General features: G+C 38.7%; 1 protein-coding gene across 6 annotated transcripts in view; it reads left to right on the plus strand.

Annotated features, from left to right (window-relative positions):
- Positions 1-6,575: 6,575 nt before the first annotated feature.
- LOC145781343 (uncharacterized) overlaps positions 6,576-27,829 on the plus strand; it is a 28,785-nt gene continuing 7,531 nt past the window's right edge. The window contains exons 1-11 of one of the 6 annotated variants that reach the window (XR_014290719.1): positions 6,576-6,719; positions 8,158-8,309; positions 8,528-8,619; positions 9,116-9,264; positions 9,795-9,959; positions 18,697-19,062; positions 19,807-19,995; positions 21,460-21,599; positions 22,407-22,554; positions 24,984-25,100; positions 25,567-25,655. Coding sequence is in view for 4 of the 6 variants with exons in the window: in XM_082593124.1 (XP_082449250.1) it covers positions 6,674-6,719; positions 8,158-8,309; positions 8,528-8,619; positions 9,116-9,264; positions 9,795-9,959; positions 18,697-19,062; positions 19,807-19,995; positions 21,460-21,599; positions 22,407-22,554; positions 24,984-25,100; positions 25,567-25,655 (1,653 nt within the window). In the remaining 2 variants the exon portion in view is untranslated. The remainder of the gene's footprint in view (positions 6,720-8,157; positions 8,310-8,527; positions 8,620-9,115; positions 9,265-9,794; positions 9,960-18,696; positions 19,063-19,806; positions 19,996-21,459; positions 21,600-22,406; positions 22,555-24,983; positions 25,101-25,566; positions 25,656-27,829) is intronic. The other 5 variants (XM_082593124.1, XR_014290718.1, XM_082593122.1 and 2 more) reach the window with 5 other exon arrangements.

The following is a 27,829-nucleotide window of genomic DNA, read 5'->3' on the forward strand; positions in this document are numbered from 1 at the left end:
TGCTTTTAGTCTCTATGTCTCTAAAACAAAGTTTGCCTAATTTTAAACGAAACTGCATTAAAAGAGCGAGTTTTTCGAATGCTAAACATTCAAATATCTCAGCCAGGAATTAGCAACAAGAAAACATAGAGATTAGCTTTATAACCGAAAAATGCCCAAGAAAACATGATCTTATTCTTTTGCTATGCCACCAGACAGCACCATTTTACAGGAATATTTATACCCACATTTTTGTTGAAAATGCTCTCAGAATGCACCAAATTTAAAGTAGTTTTTCAAAATTTTCTGGAGAGGCCCCCAGACCCCCCGCCGCTGGGTGTCACCTTTGGCGAAGAAGCCGACGGGCGTCAAAACCCCCCCTTTTAAAATTCCTGGCTTAGCTACTGGTACTTTGCTTTCTTAATTCGGACGTTCTGTTAATAAACTGAGTACGGTAGTCGTTTTAGGCCTTATCTTACACTATATAGTGTAAATATAACCAAATAATAGCGTTGCCGGATAAGGAATTCTGTCGTAATTTGAGGAAAGTTTAAAGCTGTTGAAAACAAAAACTTGCATTTTAGAAAAGTTTTTAGTTCTGGATAAAGATCAAAACCCTAACCTTATTCCTAAGTCTTACCTTAACCCTTACTAACTTTAATCCTAACTCTGACAACACCTGATAGTAACTATGGCAACAAGTAGGTAAAAATAGCCACTGTGTTAATGTAAAAGTAAGTCGAAATACGGTTAAGATCGGGTAAAAATTCACAGTAAAAAATGTGGTAATCTGAGGACAAATGTGGTAATACAAGTGGTAATCTAGCTTTGTAAAAGTGGAAGCACTGTTTACACGATCGAATGCTTTGGAAGCATCAAGAAATACCGCAAACATAGGGCTACCATGACTGACATAGTTGGAAATAGCCTGCTTAAGCATGTGTACACACATGTCAGTACTGTGTTTCGATTTAAAGCCAAATTGGTTGTCAGTAGTGTATAGAAAATGCTCAATGTGATACAAAATGAAATGTTCAAACAACTTAGAAATGACACTAGCAATCTCTATTGGTCTAAACTTTCCAGTGTCACTGATATCAGATCTGCTATTTTTAACAATAGGTACCAACACAGTCTTCAGGCAACTGTTTGGTACAAACCCATGAAAAAAAAACATATTAAAAAATAAACTTATGTACAAAGCAGTAACTGGGTGAGAGTGAATAGTATGCTTAGCAAAAATATTATCTGGGCCAGCAGAGCAGTTCAGAGACAACTTTCGACACAACATAAGTACAGTATCAATGGTACACAAATACCTGCTGCTATCAGCATAATTGGACGAATTGATTACATAGGAATGAACAAAATCTTTGGGTTGACTACTGGACTCAACAGAGTTGAGCAGTGTTCTATAATAATTTTCCCACATATGAGCTATATCTGAGCTACCTGTAGCCCCACCTACTGAAAGTGGTAAAGGAGGTTTTCCTTTGGAACGATTTATGTGCTTTCAGAATTTGTTTGTTGGACAACCTGCAATTAACTTATTAGCTAAGTTATCAGCTTTTATGCAGTCTTCTTTCCTTTTACACCGCCGTAGTGCATACTTGAAGTCCTTTCTACTGCAGGTCATACGAGAATAAATTGGGCCATTGCGTGGCCTCCTGTGGTCCACCCACAAGGGTAGCTATCATGTGCTTGCCTGACTGTTTCATTCCATCCGGGAACCACATTTTGACTGTGTCTTTGAGAGGTAACAAAGCAGCTAGATGCATCCAGCATGGCGTTGACAATGCAGTCATAAAGCATAGTTATATCCTCCAAGTGTGAAGGATTGTTACTCATAGGATTCCTACAAGTAATAGAGGTAGGTACAGGTATGTGTGAAACCATGTGCTCAGTTGCACGATAATAGGCAGCTTTTTCAGGAGGGGAAATCCTGTCCCAGTTAATTCGGTCAGCTTTCTCATGTGATTCAGGTTCGGATCTAGCCAATGAATTGCATGCTATTTCAAACAGAAGTGGTCGGTGATCAGAGATCAGGTAGCTATGCAACACTTCAATTTTGGTAATGGCAGCATGTGCAGCAGCAGTTGATAGGCAGTGATCTAGCCAACTGGTTGTTCCATGAGCATCACTGTTCACTGACATAAGTGAAAGTATCAGCAGGTAAATTAAGAGTATCTGACATTATGAAGCTATGATCATTACAAAAACACTCCAGTACCTCACCAAAACTATTAGTATTACTTGCATTGAAGTCCCCCATGATATACAAGTTAGGGTTGTTTACTGTGTGGCACATAACATTCTTTGCAACATGGAACATAACATTGCAACATAACATTCTTTCACCTTTGCAACATGGAATCAACGCGCCAATTGTCAGTCTCTCTCAAACCCACTCCCACACAACCCGTGTCCCACCTACCTAGGAGTGAAGCTCGACCGACAATTAACGTACAAACACCATGCTGAAGCCCTTCATGCTAAGCTATCAGCACGCAACAACTTGCTGAGATGCCTAGCTGGAACATCCTGGGGTGCTAGTACATCCACACTCCGTACAAGTGCTCTTGCACTTGTTTACAGCACCTCCGAATATGCTTCCCCCACTTGGTGCCGCAGCGTACACACTTCCAAAATTGACACTGCCCTCAACACCACCATGAGAATAATCACCGGTTGCCTGCTTCCAACTCCCACTGACTTTCTGCCGGTGCTATCAGGCATCGCCCCAGGTAGACTTCGTAGGGAAAACCACGTACATAGCCTGGTCCTACAAGCTATGTCAAGGGATGACCACCTCCTCAACCAGATTGTCCTAAACTCGCACTCCCAAAAGCCCCAGCGCTTGAAATCTCGACGCCCGTTCTCCCGACATGCTGCAGCTATCTGCAAATCAAACTTCCACATTTCCGAAGTTTGGAACCGTGAATGGAGAGAAGTTGCGAGACCAACCCAATTCACAGTCCTTCCCAATACCAACACCCCACCTGGAGCAGAACTACCCCGGAAAGAATGGGTGAAGCTCAATCGCCTGCGGACTGGAGTGGGCCGTTTCAGCAGCAACAGGTTCCAGTGGAGCCTCGCCGATTCACCATCTTGTGCGTGTGGCTCAGACTTTCAAACTGCACACCACATTATCTATCAATGTCCTGTATACCGACCACAAGATAGACATGTGGACCTAACAATGCTCGATGAATACACAATCCATTGGCTGCTGTGCCTGGATGTAACAACGTGATCTGTGGCGGCCTCAAACGCAAGAAGAAGACATAACATTCAAATTACTAAGATAATTCACATACTCATCCATGTTGGCATCAGAGCAATAAGGCATATATACATTTAAAAAAACAAAACTAGCACAATCCATATGGAGCTCAAGACCAATAATAGAGTCATCATGACTGGTTAAACTTGTAGCCTTTAGGCTTTTATGCCATAGTATAGCTGTTCCTCCGAATGGTCTTCCCAGCCTAATGCCATGGCTGTCATCCATGGGAGAGTAACCAATGACATGATGGTTGTTGCTCAATTGGGATAACTCAGGTAATCTTTGCTTTGATATCCAAGTCTCTTGAAGCAAGATGATGTCAAAATTTTCACAGAGTATGCGTATATCACCAGCAGAGGAGGATAAACCTCTGCAGTTATATGAGACAACAGACAGGTTTGTGTTGCTGTTTAATGTATTAATTACCAGGAGTGCCCGTTGACACTGGCATCTTTGAAAAAAATCTCTTTAACAGAATGCCGGAAGGCCAGCATCCTGGATTCAGTGATTCTTTAATTGTTACATCATGGATACTTATGTGAAAAGATGAGTATCTATCATACCTTGACTGGAGTTTATCACAGGTGATCTTTGAGGCATTTGCAAATTGGTCTTTGACGAAGTTTTTCATATCTTCAGCAGTGGTATCTGGATCAAGCCTAGACACAAATACCTCAGCAGGACGTTTCTTCTTCTCAACAACTTTAAGGAACATGCTTGCCAATGTTCCAACTCGAGGTTTAGGTTTCTTTCTTTTTCGGACAACTGTCCAGCTATTGGTGCTCATATTGCCTTGTGGGCTGTCCTCCAAATCTTCTTGATGGCCATTTCTGCTGGTGAATGAGGTGCCAGTGATACTATTTTTTGACACTGGCTGGGCCATCAACACTGTTGAATGTTTTCGGGACATGACATTTTCAACAATGCTACCATTAATTTCTGGTGCATGATTAGACCCAGGTACAGGGTGGTTTCCAGGTAGAATGTTGGGTACTTGTTGTTCTAGGGAGACATTGTTACCCTTCCTAATTAGTGCAGAAGTCTCAGACACCATATCCCTTAGCTCCTGCATCTGGGCTGAGAGGGAATTCTGTTCAGAAACTTCCTTTTTCAGTTCATGCACTTCTTTGCGGAGGTTGCATAGACTTTGCATCCACGCAGATACATCAATATTTTTTACTTCGAGACTTGGAAAGTCACATGTAGAGGTAACAAATAATAAATCAGGAATGTCATCTTGGTGGCCAACCTTGTGAAGCACTTCTATAATGTCCTTGATGTTCACTTCATCCTTGTTGTCACTTTGTCTTCTCACTTTGCGCACTGTAGACAAATATCCAAAAAGGGTATCTTTAGCTTTCACTATATCCCCAGCATTATAGTGATCAATAACTAGCTTCACAAGTAGGTCAGTCTTCACAAAGTTCATGCGGTTAAACGTAAACCACAGGATTGAGTTGACAACAACTTCTTGTGCCATTACTCCGTGAGGCAAAATCAGTAATTTTCACATACAGATTCAATAAATGTTTAATTACCACTTGACGTTTAATTATCACAACAAATATATAGCAACTTATTTACAAACTTACAAGCCTTATTCAAATAGCCTTATAACCTTGTATTCAAATAGAATCAATAAACAATGACTTCACAATTTGTTGATCTGTACCAGGTCCATAGGCGCCTAACTATTTTTTTGGCCCTGGGGGCGAACGCGTGTTTCATCAGCAGCAACGTAAATTCAGCGAAATGTCACGCAGATGGATGACGTAATTACAGTATGTCGTCACACTAGGATTGCTTTTATTGCCACACTCGGAGTTATCGCTACGTTCGACCTAACGTTAATTATTATTAACAAACACATGCTATGCGTCTGCGTTGGCTAGCGGTTGATGGACTGCGACTCTTTAAGCTAAGCACAACATAAAGTTTAGCAACGAACTAGATTTATTAGCATGAAACAAGAGACGAAAAGGTTTACTAAAAGGTATTGTCTGTAAATGGAATGAAAGTACTAACTTGATCATACGCTTGAAAATATACCTGTTGAAAGCAAAATCATTCATGTTTACATCAATTCAACAGCGAACAGCACGTCACCTTGAATAAATTTAAAAGTTTCTGACATCCGTAAACAGCCCTTGAAAAATAGTTACGGAGAGACGTTTGATTAAGTTTTCGACTTGACATTGCTCCCTTTTCACTACAATATCGCAACTTATCGCTGACCAGCTTTCAAGTTTCAATTCGCTGTAATACGCCCGTTTTCGTGTTGCAGATGAAACAAAAAATGCGCATATTACCCGCCTTTGATCGGGTTTCTATGGCAACGGTCGTGTGTGCGCCATGCAGTTTGCGCGAGTCCGTTGTTGTGTTGATTATGCCGCGTGTGCGCAATGCGGTTTGTACCAGCCCTTGTTACGTTGGTTAGTGTTAGTGGTTACCTCGGGCCCCGAGACTTCAAGTTCAATTTCACAGCAAGCGATTCACTGCCGCGACAATTCTCTGCAGAGGTTTCGACTTTCGAAAGCGACATCAAGTCTGTTTGCAAGCGCATTAAGCTAAACGCACGCTGCGTCCACGTAGCAAATTATGTTGTTTTTGGGTGCATTCAACATCTGATGTCATTTTTGTCATTTTTATTTTCATTTTCAATGTGAAAATGACAGATTTTTTTGTCTGGGGTGGGATTGTAGCATCGCTACTCGTTCTAGTGATTATTTATCGCGAAGCTGTTGCGGTTTGCATTTAAAAATGTTTTCCTGCTGCCGATCGCGAGTTCATCTATTGTTTTATATATCAATGCAGCATAAAGAGTTGCTCCCACGCAGAAATATGCGTGGGGGCCTGGCCCCCACGGCTTAGGCGCCTATGACCAGGTCACTAGTGTACTTTTGAGTTTACTGCTCATAATGTTTATCTTTTCCATCTTTTAAACTCGCTTGGTAGTAATCTAAGTTTTGTTGGGCAAACATATCCTATATTATATAGTTTAAATATGATGTGACACTTCATTTATATATGTTGAAATCTTGTTTTATCTTGGAGTTATTTAAATAATTGGGAGACAAAATGTTTTGTTTATAAATTCATAATTAAAATTTTTCTTACAACTGTATTCTGTTTTAATTGATTTTATTTCATAAAGTTATAAATAATGGAAATGAAAGTAGTTTGAGGTTTACACTTTTATTTTTGTCCTTCAAAGCTTTGTTACTCTCCCTTTTGCTATCTTTAATGTGAAAACTGACAATATTACTACCTCAAACCCCTACAGCTTATGTTACAGCATAATGACAAGTCAAGTCATTGTATTGTTGCTAGTGTGGTTTGTATGTTTGTCATAATGTAACCACTGATGTTGATACACTTCCATTGTTTATTCCATGCCTTCAACCCTTCATGTTTTCAAGTTATCAAATGTACTGCAGGGTTGTTGTAATATCAGGTAAAGGCCGATGTTTGAGAGATGTTAATGAGTATTGAACCTAACATTTTAATAACACTCTATCACAAAATACTATGTAAAAATGTAAAAAAAATATCAAATCCAACAATGTACCTTAGGCTACGTGTATTAAGCTTATGAAGTTGTCATATAAACTAGTACGCAAGTCGCGTGTTTAAATATTTATTTTGTAAATGCTTGTTCCAATCAGAGATGTTTCATCTAAATTACTTTAATTTTTAATACGGGTCTAATGTGCAGTGGAATAAGAAATCAAATGCCAAATCTGTCATCAAATAAAATTAAGCAATCTTCAGTATTAATTTTGATAAATAAAACATTTTGGTTATCAAAGTAGTTTGTAATGTCTCAAAATTGGCTAACATTTGTTCCTTTATGAATACGTTGGTACTGTGGGTCTGCTACTATTCGGCGAGTCCGATTCGGCGAGTCCGATTCGGCGAGTCCGATTCGGCGAGTCCGATTCGGCGAGTCCGATTCGGCGAGTCCGATTCGGCGAGTCCGATTCGGCTAGTCCGATTCGGCGAGTGCCCTATTCGGCGAGAGCCCTTTTCGGCGAGTGCCCTATTCAGCGATTTTTCGAAAAATTTTTTTTAAATTATTGGGTACCGTAGCCTAATTATTGCCGTTTTTACATCGTTTTAACGTCGCTAAACGTTCAAATAACCCCCTAACCCTTAACCTCCTAACCCTTAATCCCCTAACTCTTAACCCCCTAACTCTTAACCCCCTGAGCCTTAACCTCATAACCCTTAACCCCCTAACCCTTACCCCCCTAACCCTTAACCCCCTAACCCTTAACCCCCTAACCCCCTAACCCTTAACCCCATAACTCTTAACCCCCTAACCCTTACCCCCTAACCCTTAACCCCCTAACCCTTAACTCCCTAATCCTTAATCCCCTAATCCTTAACCCCCTAACTCTTAACCCCCTAACCATTAACCTCCTAACCCTTAACCCCCTAACTCTTAACCTCCTAACCCTTTACCTCCTAACCCCTAATCCCTAACTCTTAACCCCTCAACTCCCTCAACACTTAACACCCTAACCCTTAACCCCCTAACTCCAACCCTAACTCTAAAACGGCAATGATAATTAGGCTACGGTACCCGATAATTTAAAAAAAAAATCAAAAAATCGCCGAATAGGGAACTCGCCGAAAAGGGCTCTCGCCGAATCGGACCAGCTGAATCGGACTCGCCGAAACGGGCCATTCCGTGGTACTGTTGCTTTCCATATTAATATAGTAGCCTAAGGCTCTAAGCCATGATTGCTGCGGCTGTACATAGCTTTTTTTAGAAAAGTTTTTCAACAATGAATAATGAAAACAAAAACTTGATTGTTGTGGCACAACCAGAATTCAGAAGGAAAATTAAACATGCTAATTTTCAGGACTAATTTATATTTTTCTTTCAGTGAGCTGTTTCATATTACCATCGGAAGCACTGAACCTTTCTGGCTTAAGCTTCATGTATTATGAGAACAATTCCGTTGTTGCCAGTTTAACTGTGACTCCTCCTAGTGCATTACCTTCCTTTCCTTGGTTTTTCTCATGGAGATATAATGGGGTTACTCTTTGATTTGCTAAATTATAAAGTTGATGCACTTTTTTGTACAAAACTATTAAATATCTGTGTTGTGTTTCATACAAATTACAATAAAAATCACTTCGTGTAACGATTTAATTTATTTTTTTAATGTCACAGACATTGCCTTAATTTCAGGCTTGGTCTACATGATTCCAGTTTTTTTGCATATCGTAGTTTAGCTGTTTATATTTTTCCAGGAACAAATTGCTACCGCCGGCATCCTTCGGAGTTTGCGCACTTTCACTACACCTGGACCTGACCATCCATACTCTAATCGTACATTAGTGACGTAAGTTTCCTTGTCAAGGTTTATAATATTTTTATTTATTTGCAAGTTGTTTAAAGTTTGATTTATATTTGTCAACCTTTGTAGGCTATGTGTGGGCACGCTGCTTTTTTATCTTGTAACCTATTCTTGATTTTGATTACTTTATCAAAGTAAAATATAAAGCATCAATGCCTAATTTCAACATACATTGGCTTATTAGTGTACTGAATATGTCGGGTCTGCTACTATTCGGTGAGTCCGATTCGGTGAGTCTGATTCGGTGAGTTCCTAACTTCTAACCCCTAACCTTAACTCCTAACCCCTAACCCTAAAACGGCAATGATAATTAGGCTACGGTACCCGATAATTTAAAAAAAAAATTGAAAAAATCCCCCGTTAAGGGATCGGACTCACCGAATCGGACTAACCGAATCGGACTCACCGAATCGGACTCACCGAAACGGGCCATTCCGGAATATGTCGGTATTGCTTCTAATTTATTTAACTTGGTTTACAGCAATCATCCCAAAAGTGTGGCTGGTGTAGTTGGTTATACATTTACTTCTGAATTGCGAATCGAATCCCTTTCTCTTGCAGATGTTGGGTTAATGGTTACTGCCTTTGTCAACAATCGGTTATCTGTATCAAATAGTTTAGATATCTCTGGTAATACTTTTTTTTTATTAAATACAAATGTAGCATGTCATTAGCTTTGGTGCGAAATTACATGATTACGGTAATTAGGATAAATCGTTTGTTGTTATCAAGGTATATATTTGTATTATTTTTAGCTTTTTGCCCTTGATTTCATAAAAGCCCAAAGTCATTTTTGTTGTGCTGAATGCTGATGTATGGTGGTTTGCGTTGTTGATGAATTAGTCTCTTAGAAGTTGTTGTTGTTGTCTTTCTAGCCTGATCAAGAATTTTAATTTGTTGACTCATCGTCATTACTTTAATTTCAATGTCTTCTAAATATTTTTATTTTGACGGAAGATATTAATATTTATAAATTGTCATTTTTCAGTTTCGGAATGCAAACTGCTTGTTGTGAACAAAACTAAAAGCTATGTTTCTTATTTGTTTGATAGTTGTAATAAAGAATTTGACTAGTTTTATCGTGTACTTAAAATACAAACCTAATTATTACCCATGCATGAAACTTGTTATCTGAAATCTTGGAAATTTTTTATCTTTAGAGTGCAGTAACGGAACTTATACTATATCGAGTCAGTCTGCCTATCCTTGCCTGACCGGGTGCAGAGCTGATCTCTCTTTATTTTGTCCACCTGGTGTTGCCAAGTCTTCGAGTGGTATTTGTCAGCTGGATGGAACGTTTCTTCCTGCTTTTTCTTGTGTATCACGTGAGATCATGTCCCATGCAGTCCACTTGCACAAACTAATAATTTAACGTATTAACGATAGAGAAAAGCGGAGGAGTCGCTGCAGACAATTGGTCCACCCTGATGTTTCAGGTTACAGACCAGGCTTCTTTGAAGCAAAATGGAGAGAGAGAACATTTAATATAAATCAAAGGAAAAATTTAAGCGCTCAAATCAACTAAAAAAATTAAATGAAATGGTGTAGCCTGATGAAAAGAAAATCCAGAGCAGCAGCGGAAAATTGTTGACGCGTTTCCGATTCCGGTTCTAAAATTTGAAATCGTTTTTAGGGATTATTCAAGTAATAAGCGCTGAATCATGACCTTCTTACCTCTAGATCAGGGGTTCTTAACCTGTGGGTAATTACCCACTAGTGGGGAATTTGAGGATTTCAAGTGGGTAATTTGAAGTTGGGTTTGTTGTTCTATGTGTACTCCAGTGGTTCTTAACCGGTGAGAAATTTCCCACCAGTGGGAAATTACTGAATATCCATGCAGTGGGAAATTCTTTCTGGTCTGGAAGTGGGAAATTGTTTTAAGTTTTACTCGAATATCCAAGGAAGTAAATCTGATTAGTTAGTCACAAAAGTAATTTTTTTTAACAAACACCGAGTCCTAGTGCATTGTTTTACAATTTGTAATGATTTGCCTCGATTTCTACTGATGGCGCAATCCTCGTTGCATTGTTACGTCACAGACACCTGTCACCGCTCAACGATTGGCCACGAGGTGCGAGGAGTTAAGTTTCTGATTTCTGAAAGCTGATTTTAATTAATTATGGTTAAATTGAAGTTAGATTTAGGTGAGGATTAGGTTACTTGTACTCGATATAAGCTAGCAACGTTATGGTAAATAACTTTTAGCAGTTATCTGGTAGATTCTAGATTTCTAGGAGTTATCTAGATTTCTAGAAAGATTCTCTAGTCTAGATTTAGTTGATCATTATGACTAAAGTTAAACGAAAATATGACGATGATTATCTGAATTATGGATTCACATTTGTGGATAAAGGTAATGAGCAGTTACCACAATGTGTTATATCATATGTCTTAAAACTTTTTCAAACGCTTCCATGAAGCCCTATCAACTGAAACAACACCAATTAAAAGTCCACCCACAGTTAGTCGAAAAAAACCAGAGCTACTTTGAACTAAAAGCAAATCAAGTAAAGAAAATGTGATTGGATGCTACCGGTCAGTTTCAAACCACTTCAAAGGCAATTCTGACAGCATCTTATGCAGTTTCCTTGCAAGTGGCAAAAGCCAAAAAGCCACATAACATCGGATTCGGCGAGACACTGATAAAGCCGTGTCTCGTAGCGTGTGCTAATATTTTGCTTGGCTCAAATGCTGTTTCCAAGGTTAAGCAGGTGTCCTTGTCCAATGACACTGTTAAGTCACGCATTGATGATATGGCATGCAATATCAAATCTAAACTCATCGCTAATATCAAAGCTTCACCTGTATTTGCAATTCAGCTCGATGAGTCGGTTGACGTTGCAAATCTCTCTCAACTGATGGTGTTTGTCCGGTATGTTCACAATCAAGCCATTGAGGAGGACTTTCTTTTTTGTCGGCCATTGGAAACAACCACAAAGGCCAGCGATGTGCTCAAACTGGTGGAAGAATTTTTTGAGACTGAAAAATTGGATTGGGATAAACTCGGTGGTGTATGCACAGATGGGGCACCTGCTATGTTGGGTGCGCGGTCTGGTTTTGTTGAACTGGTGAAAAGGAAGAATCCGTTTATTATTGCAATGCACTGCACCATACATCGAGAGGCATTGGCCTCAAGGACAATGCCTGAGGCACTCAAGAAAACATTGGATTCTTCAATCAAGATCATAAACTACATAAAAGCGAGTGCATTGAATACCCGGCTCTTCCGAAAACTATGTAAGGACATGGAATCAGAACATCAAAATTTGCTGTATCATACTTCTGTTCGCTGGCTTTCCAAGGGAAACATGTTAAATTGCCTTGTGCTTTTACTGCAAGAGGTTATTGAATTTCTTGAAATTCAAAAGAAAATAGAATTGAAGTCGATTATTACTGACAATATATTTCAGAAGAGATTGGCATATCTTGCAGACATATTCGGTCATTTGAATGAACTAAATCGCAAGTTACAAGGAGTGGGTTCGAACATAATTGTACAACGGGACAAGATAGCTGCATTTATTGCAAAGCTGGAATTGTGGAAAGGGAAAATACAGAGTGGTCATAGTGTTGCGGCATTTCCAACTTTACATAAAATGAATGGTATTTGTTCCGTTATTCAAGGTGACGTTGTTGAACATTTTGACAAGCTTATTTCTGAATTTCATCGTTATTTTCCATCATTTGAAGCTGACACTCCAGTAATGGCATTAACAAAGAATCCATTTCGATTCCCTGTTGCAGGTGTTCAAGAGGATGAAGAAAACACACAAGAACAGTTTTTGGAATTGATTTATGATTCAGCTGCCAAAGCTTCATTTGAAGATAATACCTTGGATAAATTTTGGGCAATTATGATGAATACATACCCAAAAGTTGCTGCAAAACCATTATTATTGCTGACTGCTTTCTCATCAACATACCTGTGTGAATCAGCATTTTCAAACGTTGTCACCATAAAAACAAAAGCACGAAACACACTGTTAAATCTGGAATCAGATTTGCGTTGTGCAATCTCAAAAATAGAGCCTGACATTGGCTCGATCGTCGCTGAAAAGCAAGAACAAAAATCGCATTGACGTTGTTTGAAACTACGTAAACGTTCTTTAATGTTATTCTTCTCATTGAAATTGTTCTTTTTGTTAAATACCATTGTGCTTTGGGATATGTCACACAGGTCACTAGGATTCATTTTGATTTTTCAGTCAGTTTTAAAAGTATGTGGGGAATATAGGTTTATTAAGTAGCGGAAGTGGGTAATGAAAGAAAAAGGTTAAGAACCCCTGCTCTAGATAAACTGTTTTTGTAAATGTTTGTAATAGGCTACATATTTTGCATACCAAACGTTCCAATGTACCTACTGTGTAACTTAGTTGTAGAAATGAATGCCAATTAGAGATGTTAGTTTGGGCAATATATGGTTTGACCCCAAAAAAATTGCAACAAAAGGTTTTTCAACTGATTTGATTAGTTTTGGGTGTCAGTATTGACATATTCAAAATCTTAAGCGATCCAACTTCCGGAAAGTGGTTATTTTCAAGATGGCCACCAAACCATTAAAATAACAGTAAATTGACCATAACTCGGTCATCATATGACCAAAACATGGAGTTTTGGTGTCTATACAGGCCTCGAAATTCGTTTTTGTTGACGGCGGACAAACGTGTCCGGTCTGAGCAGCTATCTCGGCGGACAAATTAAGTCTCACGGCGGACACACCAGTTTTAGCGTTGATCGTCATGTCATCAGACCAACGATGTGCGCTCAAAGAGTCAAAGCGCCGTGTAGATGCTTAATACGACGCATAACTGACTAACTTTCACCGAACGAGGTCGTGTGGCTTCTTGCGTCACAATGCTCTGGGCACAAGTCGGAAAACTTCTACACTAATGTCACTATTTTCTGCTGTGCAAAGTTTCATTGGGATTTTTTCTTTAGGTTTATTTTTGCGTGTCTTGTGAGCGAAGTTTACTTTTCCTGGGCGTTTTCTTTGTTACTGTAATACCAAAACTTAACAAATTTTGCTGCATCTTGCTGTAATATAGCCTACTCGTATAATCTAATTTTGTAACCAACCTTGCGTGTTATCAATATTACTCGATCAAAGCCAGACATTGTGACGTAAGACTTGAACTAAGTTGCGTGTGATTGGTGTAGTGTAGAAGTACTGGTATTCCCATCGATTCTTAGCGAAGAATTCGCCTTTGTTACGCTGATTCAATGTTATCAATCGTTGAAGCAACGTAAAACTCGAAAGTTTTCCTTCTTGAATGGAAGCTAGGAGATACAGTATTCACATTTTCTAGATGCGCGGGAAATTATATTCTTGCAACAATTGTTTGTGCTATGCAATGACGATTTGTATCCGTAGTTCCTGTGTTATTTCTCGGCGGACAAATATGACCGATCTAGATGGTACTTCCCGCGGACATCACATGCTGTGACGGCGGACATGTCCGCCGTGAATTTCGAGGCCTGCTATATCTAGGTTTTTATACCCTGTGAAGTCAATGAGACCATTTTCAGAATTGTTGAATTATCTGATAGCCTATAACTTCAATATGGCAATCCAAGATGGCCGCCAAATCAACAAAATAACAGTAAATTGACCATAACTCGGTCATAATATGACAAAAACATGTAGTTTTGGTGTCTATATCTAGGTTTTTATACCCTGTGAAGTCAATGAGACCATTCTCAGAATTGTTGAATTATCTGAGAGCCTTTAAATTCAATATGGCAATCCAAGATGGCCGCCAAACCAATAAAATAACAGTAAATTGACCATAACTCGATCATCATATGACTAAAACATGTAGTTTTGGTGTCTATATCTAGGTTTTTATACCCTGTGAAGTCAATGAGACCATTCTCAGAATTGTTAAATTATCTGATAGCTTATAAATTCAATATGGCAATCCAAGATGGCTGGCAAAACAATTAAAAATGAACAATAACAATGTAGGCTATTGGTTATTAAAAACCCGGTGAATTTCTATATATATTTGGGTAAACTAAGCAGGCATAAAGAGTACATACGATGTGGTCATGTACATCAGCAGACTCTTGACATAATCAGCGTAAAGAAAGCACATGGATCAAGTATTACTAAATTTCATCGTTGTCACTCTCCATGTCATCGTCTGTAATTATGTGATTGCATGGCCACCTAAAGATACAGCCTGATTTGTCAAATTTTGCAGAAATTTCCAGGTTTTTCTAACTTTGGGCGAACGTTTAAATAAATTTTTCTAAAAATTAGATTTTTATGCTTTCTTTATTCTTTTCCTCAGATGACACAATAGGTTTTAACATCCTCACATGTTGAAAAACAAAGAAAATTTGATTTCGAAGATTTTAGTCAGACTGTTAATTGTCAATAACAGTCTGATTTTGCGTTTTTCAACTTACTTTTCCTCGTTTGCTATTGCTTCCCCTAAGGTAACAAAAAAGTTTTATGTCATTAGGAAACCGCAAAAAGTAAAAACATCTCAAAAAATATCAGTCAAGCACTAGCAGTAGCTGTAATCAACATCTGCAAAATGTGACAAATCAGGCCGCATCTTCAGGTAGCCATGGTGATTGCTGTATATTGGGTTGACACATGAACCAGTTTGGCATGGTCCACATTCAGCATGACATGGTAGCCCATATCACCGGCAACTGCAGTGAGGAGGACACGATTCGCAATTGCAGTGTATCATTTTCAGTAGGTTGTCCGGCCATGTCCGGGGCAGCTTTCATGTCCGTCATGATTGGAACCATCTGATTATTGTCTACTTTCCATCCCCAGTCTAGAGCATCCACACCATCGTCAGTAGCCTACCCATCCAGACCATAATCTGGTAGTAAACTCTGAGGCAGTGGAATTTGGTAGAGGATGGTGTAGGTGGCAAATGTTCAGGGTGAACAAAGGACTTTGATGTTGTGATTTTCTTGACCAATGTATTGCAGCGCTGTGTTTCCAGGTTACTACTGCCATCGTTGCCAAACATAACGGTCATAGCTTTGTTTCCAAGATCCTTAATCAAACAGGTGATCTCTCCATGCAGGAAGTGATGAAGCACGAGCTCAGTACATGCCAACCCGCCTTGTTTGAAGCTAGACATTTTTTCCAAGAAGCCGATAAGTCTCAAATAGCTCCCGCCATCACAGAACATGCCAGCAGTGTGATGTCAGGCGATTATGAAGTAGTGAAAAAATCTGCCCCGAAAACCGATCACTCGTTCTTGATGGGGGGTTCTTGTTGCATCGAGTGCTATGGAAAGCTGGAGACAGTTGTGGGTCTATTGTACACTTGTACAGTCGTATGCAGATTATACCATTCGTCATTATCGCTTAGCAACGGTGGTCTTTGATGGATATGGTGGTCCGTCTATCAAAGACAATACCCATCAAAGACGCGGCATGAACGTCCACCGGGTTGTTCACTTTACTGCAGACACCAAGTTCATTGGAAAGAAGGAGCAGTTCTTATCTCGAGCTTCCAACAAGGATGGATTAATTTCTCTAATTTCTGCTCAATTGAGGAATAAAAGCTGCAATGTGATCAACGCACCAGGTGATGCAGATGTTGACATCGTCAAGACGGCAGATGGACAGCCCTCATCGACATGGTACGACTTTAATTGGTGAAGACACGGCTCTTTTAATATTGTTACTATGCTATGCTAACACTGACCCACACATTAAAGACCTTTACTTCCGCTCCGACAAAGCTTACTCAACCAAGATACACGACATCACCAAACTGAAAGCAATCATCGGGCCAGATAATAGCCTATGCTCATTGCTCACAGCTCCTCTTCATTCATACATTCACCGGTTGTGATTCAACGTCAAGGATATTTGGTATCGTGTCCACTTCAGTGTAGTTGCCGGAGATATGGGCTACCATGTCATGCTGGATGTGGACCATGCCAAACTGGTTCATGTGTCAACCCATACAGCAATCACATAATTACAGACGATGACATCAAGAGTGACAGCGATGAGCTTTAGTAGTACTTGATCCATATGCTTTCTTTATGCTGAATTGCTGATTATGTCAAGAGTCTACTGTACATAACCACATCGTATGAACTCTTTATGCTTGCTTAGTTTACTCAAATATATATAGAAATTTACCGGGTTTTTTAATAACCATTACCAATACATTGTTATTGTTCATTATTAATTGTTTTGGCAGCCATCTTGGATTGCCATATTGAATTTATAGGCTATCAGACAATTTAACAATTCTGAGAATGGTCTCATTGACTTCACAGGGTATAAAAACCTAGATATAGACACCAAAACTGCATGTTTTGGTCATATGATGACCAAGTTATGGTCAATTTACTGTTATTTTATTGGTTTGGTGGCCATCTTGGATTGCCATATTGAATTTATAGGCTATCAGATAATTCAACAATTCTGAGAATGGTCTGATTGACTTCACAGGGTATAAAAACCTAGATATAGACAACAAAACTACATGTTTTGGTTATATGATCACCGAGTTATGGTCAATTTACTGTTATTTTATTGGTTTGGCGGCCATCTTGGATTGCCATATTGAATTTACAGGCTCTCAGATAATTCAACAATTCTGAGAATTGTCTCATTGACTTCGCAGGGTATAAAAACCTAGATATAGACACCAAAACTACATGTTTTAGTCATATGATGACCGAGTTATGGTCAATTTACTGTTATTTTATTGGTTTGGCGGCCATCTTGGATTGCCATATTGAATTTATAGGCTATCAGATAATTCAACAATTCTGAGAATGGTCTCATTGACTTCACAGGGTATAAAAACCTAGATATAGACACCAAAACTACATGTTTTGGTCATATTATGATGATCGAGTTATGGTCAATTTACTGTTATTTTAACGGTTTGGTGGCCATCTTGAAAATAACCACTTTCCGGAAGTTGGATCGCTTAAGATTTTTAATATGTCAATACTGACACCCAATACTAATCAAATCAGTTGAAAAACCTTTTGTTGCATTTTTTTTGGGGTAAGGTCATATATTGTCATATATTGCCCTAACCATGTAGGCTAAGTCGTTTTTATTTTTGAAATGGTCGTTTTTTATACACCAACATTCTATTTAAAACTTCTATGTTGGAACAAAATTTTTACTTTTGCTTCTCTGAAATAATCAAGACATCGATAAGTTACCAAAATATGAAACTTTGTCTCTAAACTTTTTATTGAAATCTTCTTTTGTTTCACCAAAGATTCAATACAATGCGTAGCCTCTAGTGTGATAAAGCAATCAAAAAAGGTATAGTGTATCACGCTAAAATTGGCAAATTTCAGTTTGTTAAATTTATATTGAAAGAGCTCAAATTTGTCAAATTAGTGTGGAGCTGTCTACTTTTTTATCGATAAGTTAGCTTGTATCAGTCGACTAGACTGTAGATTCACCAGTTAGACTTTAAAGAACACCCAAATACTCATCATAATAGGCTATATGCAACGAAAGAAGTGATAAGAATAAAAGAAATAAGCAAACTAATAAAAGAAATTAAGAAAAGCAACAAAGGAGGTTGACTGTTAGCATGGTCACCACTGGGACCGAACAGTCTCATCATTGGTAGCACTTGAATCGGACTCACCGAATCGGACTCACCGAAACGGGCCATTCCGACTTCTGACTTACAGAACTTAGTCCAAACTGCAGCAAACTATTTTATAATATGTTATTCTGCACTCAGCAGCTATAATTCAACATTATCTTTTGCAGTTTTTTGTTATGATAAATAAAAACAGTTGTTAGGCCTACTTGAAAAAATGTTTGAAACGATTGAAAATAGTATAAAAAACGGATAAAAAACGATTAAAAAAACGACGACTAAAAAAACGTTTTTAATCATCCCTTATGACAATAAAGAAGAAAAACAATTCAAATATTCCGCTTTTGTTTCAAAAAGTGGATTTGGTTGTTGCCTGCTTTCCTGAACCATTATGAGTTGTTTTAAGAGCGCTATTTTTGAACTGTTCAAGATTACCAACTTTTTCTATGTTATTTGTGGACACTCAAGAGATCATTTTTTTGTGTTTACAGAGCCAACAGGAACCTCTTCTATTGAAACTGTACCATTGTTGCCAGACAATGTAATAGCTACCGGGTACCCTGGTCTGGTCATCAAATCAAAATTGCAAAAACGGGACATTAAAATATGCGTGTGGATATATGGAGGGGAGTTAGATTGGTCTCAATTTTATGTGGCGGGATTTGGAGGCTGTTTCCCCCGAATGGGACAGTCGGCCAATATTAGCTGCGTCGAACAAACTATCGATGGTGTTGTGTTTGTCCTTTCTGACCTCACACTGTTTAGACCGATTCCTGATCTTATTATTCGTGTTTTGAATGTTGTCGTCAGATGTGACAACGGTTTTCTCATTCCATTACCCAAGATAAAAGTAAGAGGTAATTTAAACAAAATTCTGTTTAGTGCAGATCGCAACTTTTGCTAACATGTTTGCACGATAAAGATTGTCTTGGTTCGGTCACTCATTTCCAAACAGTGAATAAACGATGATAAGCCAAACAGAAATTAATGATGAAGTTATCACTCAACATGGAGTGCATGAAACTTGGTATAGCCTCGGCTGCCGAGGAGCTCGCAGTTACAGAACGGAGCTGTCACTCAACCTTCATTTCTGATTCAACTCACTTGGCGTAACGTAAGAACTTTCAGAACCCTTAGAACCTTTTTATTCGTGACCTTTGGTCGCCGAGTATTGAAATATTATTTACCTCAACGCTTGCTTCTCAAACTTTTTATTGTACGACCCCATTTCCGAAAATAATTTTCTGTGCGAACCCTAAGGCTTCATTGACAGTCTACAGTTCTTACCTACTTTAGACCTACTTTTAATTTGTTTACCGACCCTAAAGTTAAGTTACGATTTGCAACCCTACTTGAAAAGCTCCACCGAAGAGTATGAAGAAGTGGCATTGACACTGAATTGATTTGATGAATCTTATATAAAACATTACGCGAAGATTTTATACAAATGTGATCAACAATAGTTTTTGTAGATCATTGGAAATAAAGAGTTTGTGCAACCTAATATGTATCTTACTTCTCAAATTTCAGTGCATCTTTCTATGCATACTTTTCTAATTGGAACGCGTCTCAAGCAAATCAAACATACTTTTTCTTCACAGATTGTCCTTTCAGTTTCTCTAACTCTGTTGTTGTGGTTTCGTCTTCAAATAGTTATGGGTCGTCTGGAACTTACGCTTGTTTGAACAAGCAATTGTCATATTCTGATGGTTCTGCTCCAGCAACTAGAGACACCACCTGTTCTGTATCAGCCAAGTGGACAGGCCAGGATGGCTTGGAATGCTGGGCAGGTTAATATAACATATCTTGATAATAACAGCATTTATATAGCGCCACAACCACAGTGCAAACTATGCTCTTGAACTTTGTACATGGTAATGAAATGACACCGTTCTTTCAGTCATAATGTTCAGAAAAATAATTAATATTTTCAAGCGAGTTTATGACAAACATTTTTGTACTTATAGAGTTGCATGCAATAAATGTTATTAATACTACAAAAAGTGTTTAATAGCAAGCAGAGCAAATTACAGTACATCAAGTTCAGCACTACTCTCTAAAAACCTCTGCAGCCTCTTTCACCCTTACTTGGATCATCAGAAGGTCCTTATTCAAATACAATCTATATATAGAAATCTAGAGTTACACACTGATATGTGTATGCTGCTAGCCTACATAGTTGAAAGAACTTAAAAAATGATTTTTGCAAATTTATTTGCAGTGGTAGTAGGATCGTCTTTTTTTAAGCAAAACGTGAAACACAAACAAAAGATAGTGAAACTTACAAATCATTTCCGCATCAGTTGCCTATTTCAACAGGTTGGGGTGTGTCCGAGTAATCTTTGAGAAGATGTTTGCTCTATCAACATGTTTTCTCGGATGGAATCCAGCAATAAAAATAATCCCATCCAGGGCTGTGGAGTCGGGCGAAAAATATATCCTACCACTCCGACTACTCTGTTTATAACTGTCCGACTCTGGACACACCAAAATCCTTCCGACTCCGCAGCCCTGATGAAACTGAATATGAGCTTGATGCTTCAACTGAATCTTGCTAGGTCTCCGTGCCATTAATTTGCGTTTTCAGTTCTTTGCTTACCGCGCCTTTTAGCTTATTCATGCTCAATTGCTCATTATGTTTCTGTTTGATAATGTATTTTATTTCTAGTGGCATAGATTGACAGTATGTTTTATATCTACGGAGAATATTTCTTCAGCAATGTAACCTAGCCTATGCACTGTGCAACTAAGTATATTTTGTTTTTATGTGACCTTTGTATTGTGCAACTATTTTGTTTTATTGTTTTCATTTACCAAAGCAACGACTGAGATCAAGAAAGCCATTTGTACACTCTGCACTTAACCTTTTGACAGCCACTGGTGGATACTCTAGTAAACAATGGTGTCAGATAGCACATCTCCACTTCGTCAAGTGATGGAATCTTCATATGAGAGCCAGTTAGGCCATAGTCTTTCCAGACTTGCCTTATCAAGGCGTATTTGCCTGCTCACCAATGTTGGACGCTTTGGTGCAGATATATATGTTGCATTGGGGCTTGGCCGAGAGTGCTACCTGTGAATACGGTGAACTGCTCACTGTAGGCCATTTGGTGACTTCCGCTGTACAACCCCTCCCCCATGGTATGGAGGGTCTAGTTTCCATTGACGACGACACTGGACATTGGCTAACCGAGGTGTAAGAGAAAAGAAGTTGATAAACCTTAGCTTGCTTTTTAATCAAATTGTTTTTGCAGCTCCAGCTGTGAACTTAACAGGCAATTTGACCGCTAAGGAAGGAGGAAGTTTAGATTTACATTGCAATTATGATGAAGTGATTCCATATGGCAACTACACCTTGTTTAATGTTGGAAATCTTGGAATACATTTACCGAAGGTAGTTTAGCGTCAATTATTGTAGTCTACTATTAAAGAAATCTGGCATTTTATCAGTCAGGCGAGAAGGTTCATTTTGACGAAATATTGAAATACGATTCTTTGTGGATCTGCAACAATGGTCATCATCATCCGTTTGTTTCTTTAAGTAGAGGAGACCTGGCGTTTATCCCCGCTAGCAAGGGTCTGCCACTTTTTGCGGCCCTTTTGCCATGCTTCCCTGTTGTCATCTGTTACTATGGTCATGTAATTATGTGAATAATACCAGCAGCCTTTATTATGCCCATTCATCTTTGTTTCTCTCATTTGCACGAAATGTTGTTCAAGTTATTTTGTTACTTTCAATGACTCTATTTAACCGTTTTATGTTGCAGACTTGCAGTGATGGATTAGTCGTTAGGCTACGTGACCTAGTTCATCATTGACAACATTTTGTGATGTCTCTTGCGCACCAGAAGAACATAACAAAATATCATATACTAATATTTGTTTCAATTTAAGCATAAACAAAACAATGATTCTGTTCAATGTCATTAGGTCGATTTATGTTATGTGGTAGAATTATTTTGTACAAGGAATAATACAAGGAAGTAATCGATTGATCGGATATACGCATAAACTCACCAGGTTCCGGAACTGGTGTTATTTTTTAATAAAACTTTCGCGTCGTAAAGGCCATTTTTTATGAGAAAAAAAAAAGACAGAAAATCAGTCGTTTTTAACATGGATTTAACGTTTATAGAGGTTGACGGAGATGTAAAAAAACGACTGATTTGCTGTCTGGGAAGGCTGTTTTATAACAGAATAGAGGTATAATATTTTCCAGACACAACCACTGATGCTGGTATCGCTTCGTCCAACCGATAACAAAAAAGTTGTATTCTGTCAAGCACTGACTGGTTACACTGAAGAGTACAGCACTGGGAAGTCATCAAATTTTACGCTGAATGTCTTAAGTTAGTACGTAAAGATTTTGCGTTAATTGAACTGAAAAGTTGCTTCATCAGGAGAAGATGCTCAAGCTGCCCACAAACTTAAGTTGATTTGTAAGGATTCTATTGACTGACAAAAGCAGCGGTTGAGAACTGTGTGGTATGAATTAGTGGTGCGATACTGATGAGCCCAGTCTCATGGACGAAACACGTAAATATCGCTGTCAATTCTAGCTACACTCGACTGCCGAGAAACACAAAGTTAAGTTTGTTTTTACTGAAATCGAATGTAATTACTTGCCACAACACTTCAAACTTAAGCCACGGATATATCCCTAACTTAAGCTGACCGAGTGGGACTTTAGTCTGCAGATAAATATAGTGCAGTTAGCCGCATTAAGTCGGCCACATTTCATCGGCCTGTTTTTCATTTGTTCAGAAAATACTTTTGTGTACTATTTTTTCCTTTTTGTTATCTTTCCACCTGGTTGATCGGGCCAGTACGGATTATCACTGATATGATCTGTTGTGAATGTGTTTTTTCAACGAGTCAACCAACCTAGTATGAAAAGCTTCAACATAATTCTGGGGCAGTAGGCTCCTTGGAATTATACTATTTGGTGGACTATGTTTTTAAAAGTTTGTGCTTATTTGCTCTCACCCTTGTGCTTTCACCTGAAGATTTACTTATGAGCTTGCGGAGGAATATTGCATGGTCTGGCACATAGGCGTCGATTTTTTCTTAGAAAAGAGGAATTCTGGGTGGGCGAGAATTTTCAAACAGATTTCATTGAATGTATATGTTTGCAAATTCGCAATGGTTCGGTCTTCAAAATGAGCATATTTTTACTTCGGCAAAAACGTTGCCGAGGCCAAACGGCAAAAGTTGAAATTGCCTCGGCAATTACTGTGAATATTTATTAGAAAGATTGTACTAAAACATGTAAAACGAGAAGCGAAAAATATCCTAGAGTAGGCCTAGTCTATTACGAACGCATTGTTTGATTTGTTGTGATGTAATACCAAAAGTAGTGATAAAGCGAGCAACGCGATACGCACGCTGTTACGGTAATTCACGTTAAAAAACTCACCGGGAGGGAAAAGTAAGTTAATTTTGGGTTGATTCAACGTTCGAGTCAGCACAAATCGATTTAATTTTTCCGGCAGGTTATACTGCGTAACAACAATGCCCAATAAGAAATTTACGTTTGTTTTACATTAATTCGACATTTAGCGACGTTGAATTATCATAAAATAACGTTAATTGCTCAACCAGGTACGGGTAACATATTAATAGCTCCCTGCGAGAAGATCGCCTCGATTTACGTAAGCTTATAAGCCAACATAATTTCGGCACAATTGGGACACTGCGAGCAACACAAAGTCTGTTTGATGAACTAGTCAGAATCGGTATCATCAGATGCTGTATCAGCTGGACGAGATAACGGAAAGCGAGGCGCAACAAGAAGTGGATACTTACAATAATTTGACGTCTACTGGAGTTAAATCAATGCAAATACTAATAGGGTGATATTTTTATAAAAGATTCTCCCAGCTGGGCACGTGTCTAAGTGCCGGCGAAGTAGGAAGTAACCCAAATAAAACATCCAGCAATAGTAAGATTGAATCAACATTCTAGTCTGGTGTAGTCTAAGAAAATTAGTTTTTTCTTGTAATCTTGTTGTCCTTACAATCACCTCGGCAATTGCCGACGCTAATTTCGAAAAGTGTGCTTAATCTTTCTCACAAAGACTGCGTTTAGCGTCGCTGCAGCAATTAAGCTTTAATAGGTTGGATGTTTTCTTTCTTGCATCTTGCGATCTTATGAGCGCTGCTAAACTAAACAAACTTCTTTTATGTTTTCCTTTGCGACCTAAAAAGCGCGTGACTCGTGATCTGTTATCTTTAAAGTGGCGCCTTCGGATTTGCCGCATTTGTAAAAGCGATTGTTTTAGTACGTCTCTAGTTTGTATCGGTTATATTATTGTCATGTTCATTATGATGTCATATTCACATTCCCTTACGCTGACCGGGAACTGAAGTTTGATTGTGACGTAACGAAAGTTAGACCATTCGGAGAAAAGATCAAACGTGGCTTTCTCCCACCAGGAATTGCCAGCTGTGGCAGTTGCCGTAGCAACAACAATGCAGTGAGTACCACATTTTTTTCCACGCAGCGTTGTTGCGGAATTGCTTTGTTCTGTCGGATACCTAGCGAGAGACATAGGCTAGCGTAAAACAAGAAGTTGCGCTGCAGTTGGTTGGATAGTCCAGCGTTTAAGAAAACCGGAAATAATTGTAACGAACACCTCATAAGTGTCATGAAAACAGGGTGGGCGAAACATATTTTGCCCACCCTCGTTTCACGACAGGGTGGGCGTCGCCCACCCGGCCCACCCTATTTCGACGCCTATGGTCTGGCATATCTTCAAAAATATTTTATGTTGTCATAGACAAACCTTATAGCGACCTAATGACCACATGTAATTGGACTGTCAGCCAGTCTCACTGGTGTAACGTCACTGTCTGGGCACATCCTCTCGCTGAGTACGTTGATATTGTGAAAGCAGGTTGGTAATTTGGTTTGTACCCCACCTTAATAGCTCATTTGATACCTAGCTGTATGAAACAAGAAACGAGTGATTGAGCAACAGTTGTGCAAGTTTTTCGGTGTGTGTGTAGCCTACAAGCAACGCACATCAGTAGCAGATTATTAAATGACACTTAGAGGGAAAGGAATAATTTACAGGCAACCACACTGTACACAAGCCAAAGCTTTGTACACTGTGTTGCTGAAGTTTCATCGAACATTAAGTGAAACGTCGTCTTTAGTTGGCTACAAAACTACTTTGAGTCTAATGCATTGCTTATGCGACTTCAGACTTTTCATATTTTCTTCGTTCTTTTTGAGCTCTGCGCTCTAGGTACTCGGTCGATCTTTCACACAATCAACACTCCACAAAGAGTCAATTATTTTGTTAAGATTCACCTGAGGAATTGAGCTGCGTTATTATTCAAGTTGTTATTGTCTTTCAGGTCTACAAACCCACAGGTTTTCGAAGCAAGGACCAACCATAATCAGCAACGTGGATGAGAGACAAACCTTTCATTTCGTGATGAATGATGTAAATGTGTTTATACCATGCAAGCAACAGTATTTGTACTCATGAATCAAGTTAACAAATGTATGGGGCGCCGTTTGGAAAAACACAATTTAGCAATTTTGCAACACCAATTTAGCAATTTTGCAACACATTTAGCTATATTGCAACAATTTAACTAAATTGCAAAAATACGATTTAGTTATATTGCAACAATTTAGCTAAATCGTATTTTGCAATTTAGCTAAATTGCAACAATTTAGCTAAATTGCAAAATACGATTTAGCTAAATTGCAACAATTTAGCTAAATTGCAAAATACGATTTAGCCAAATTGCAAAATACGATTTAGCTAAATTGCAACAATTTAGCTAAATTGCAAAATACGATTTAGCTAAATTGTTGCAATTTAGCTAAATTGCAAAATACGATTTAGCTAAATTGTTGCAATTTAGCTAAATCGTATTTTGCAATTTGGCTAAATCGTATTTTGCAATTTAGCTAAATTGTTGCAATTTAGCTAAATCGTATTTTGCAATTTAGCTAAATTGCAACAATTTAGCTAAATCGTTGTTGTAATATGCTAATGAGGACAGCCGCGTTTCCATCTGTAATTTAAAGAATTGCCAAAGTCGAATGGGACGGCTTTTGCTGTTTAGGCTAGGCCTATTCTGTTTTGCATCTGGTGCGGTACCTGTAGATAAGTAACGCGTCGTTTCTTACAGTTTGATATGTTTTAGAGCCCTAGATCAGTTGCGGCAGTATTGGGATGTGGATTAACAATTGCTTTGGAGAACCAAGCTTAACTCAGTAGGCCTAACTGTCTGACTATTAACCGTCGAATGTCTTTCAGGCTAAAATTGACTGCTTGGACGAGGCATACCGTACCGGTGCAGAAATAAGTTGTGTGGCAAGTGTGTCTGGCTATTACAGTTTAGTGTGCTGCATATTGGTTAGCAAGATACCAGTAGTACCGGCAGGTTGCCATTTTGTATCGGTAGGTACAAGTAAGGTGGGTGCTCTTCCACAAGACGCCCTGTTGGTCAACCGGACAAAATGATGACGTCACACACATTGGAATGGACTATTATGAAGGAGGAAGTGCGGGGTGGAAATGCAATGAAACACACCAGAAGGAAATTGTCTCCCATTTATTGATTTGTTGTTCAATTTCAACAGATTTGCTATCGTTGAAAAGCACAAGCATAGATCTAACCAACTAAGTTAATACCAAGTCCCAAAATAGTACTAGCTCCATCTGGTGGCCACCTAAACTTGACCAAATTCAAACCATTATCAAAAGTTTATTTGCAATGATAAAAAGGAATTTTTTTCACTTAAAAAGTATTTTTCACTAGGGATGTAAATAAGAGCTACTGCTTTATTTTGTACAATCTTGAAAAGCCTTATTACACTACACTTTGCTATAGATCATGGCAAAAGTATATACCTTTTTAGATTTCAATTCATTGAACATTTAAAGTGTCCTATTTTATCATGTCTGAAAAGAAAAGCGGGTCTATTTATTGATGAAAACCAAGAAAACAAGTTCTGCTTCTTTTTCTCTTGAGTCTCTTTCATTCCATCATACCCTTGACAATCAATTGATGTATCTAGCAAAGTGTCCCCTGGGACATAGCCCCTTGTCCCATTGATCATGTATGTAAGCATTAACTATTTTGGGACTTGGTATTAACTTAGTTGGTTAGATCTATGCTTGTGCTTTTCAACGATAGCAAATCTGTTGAAATTGAACAACAAATCAATAAATGGGAGACAATTTCCTTCTGGTGTGTTTCATTGCATTTCCACCCCGCACTTCCTCCTTCATAATAGTCCATTCCAATGTGTGTGACGTCATCATTTTGTCCGGTTGACCAACAGGGCGTCTTGTGGAAGAGCACCCACCTTACTTGTACCTACCGATACAAAATGGCAACCTGCCGGTACTACTGGTATCTTGCTAACCAATATGCAGCACACTAAACTGTAATAGCCAGACACACTTGCCACACAACTTATTTCTGCACCGGTACGGTATGCCTTGTCCAAGCAGTCAATTTTAGCCTGAAAGACATTCGACGGTTAATAGTCAGACAGTTAGGCCTACTGAGTTAAGCTTGGTTCTCCAAAGCAATTGTTAATCCACATCCCAAAACTGCCGCAACTGATTTAGGGCTCTAAAACATATCAAACTGT

Source organism: Aplidium turbinatum, chromosome 12 (genome assembly GCF_918807975.1).
Source record: "Aplidium turbinatum chromosome 12, kaAplTurb1.1, whole genome shotgun sequence".
NCBI classification, from domain to species: domain Eukaryota; kingdom Metazoa; phylum Chordata; class Ascidiacea; order Aplousobranchia; family Polyclinidae; genus Aplidium; species Aplidium turbinatum.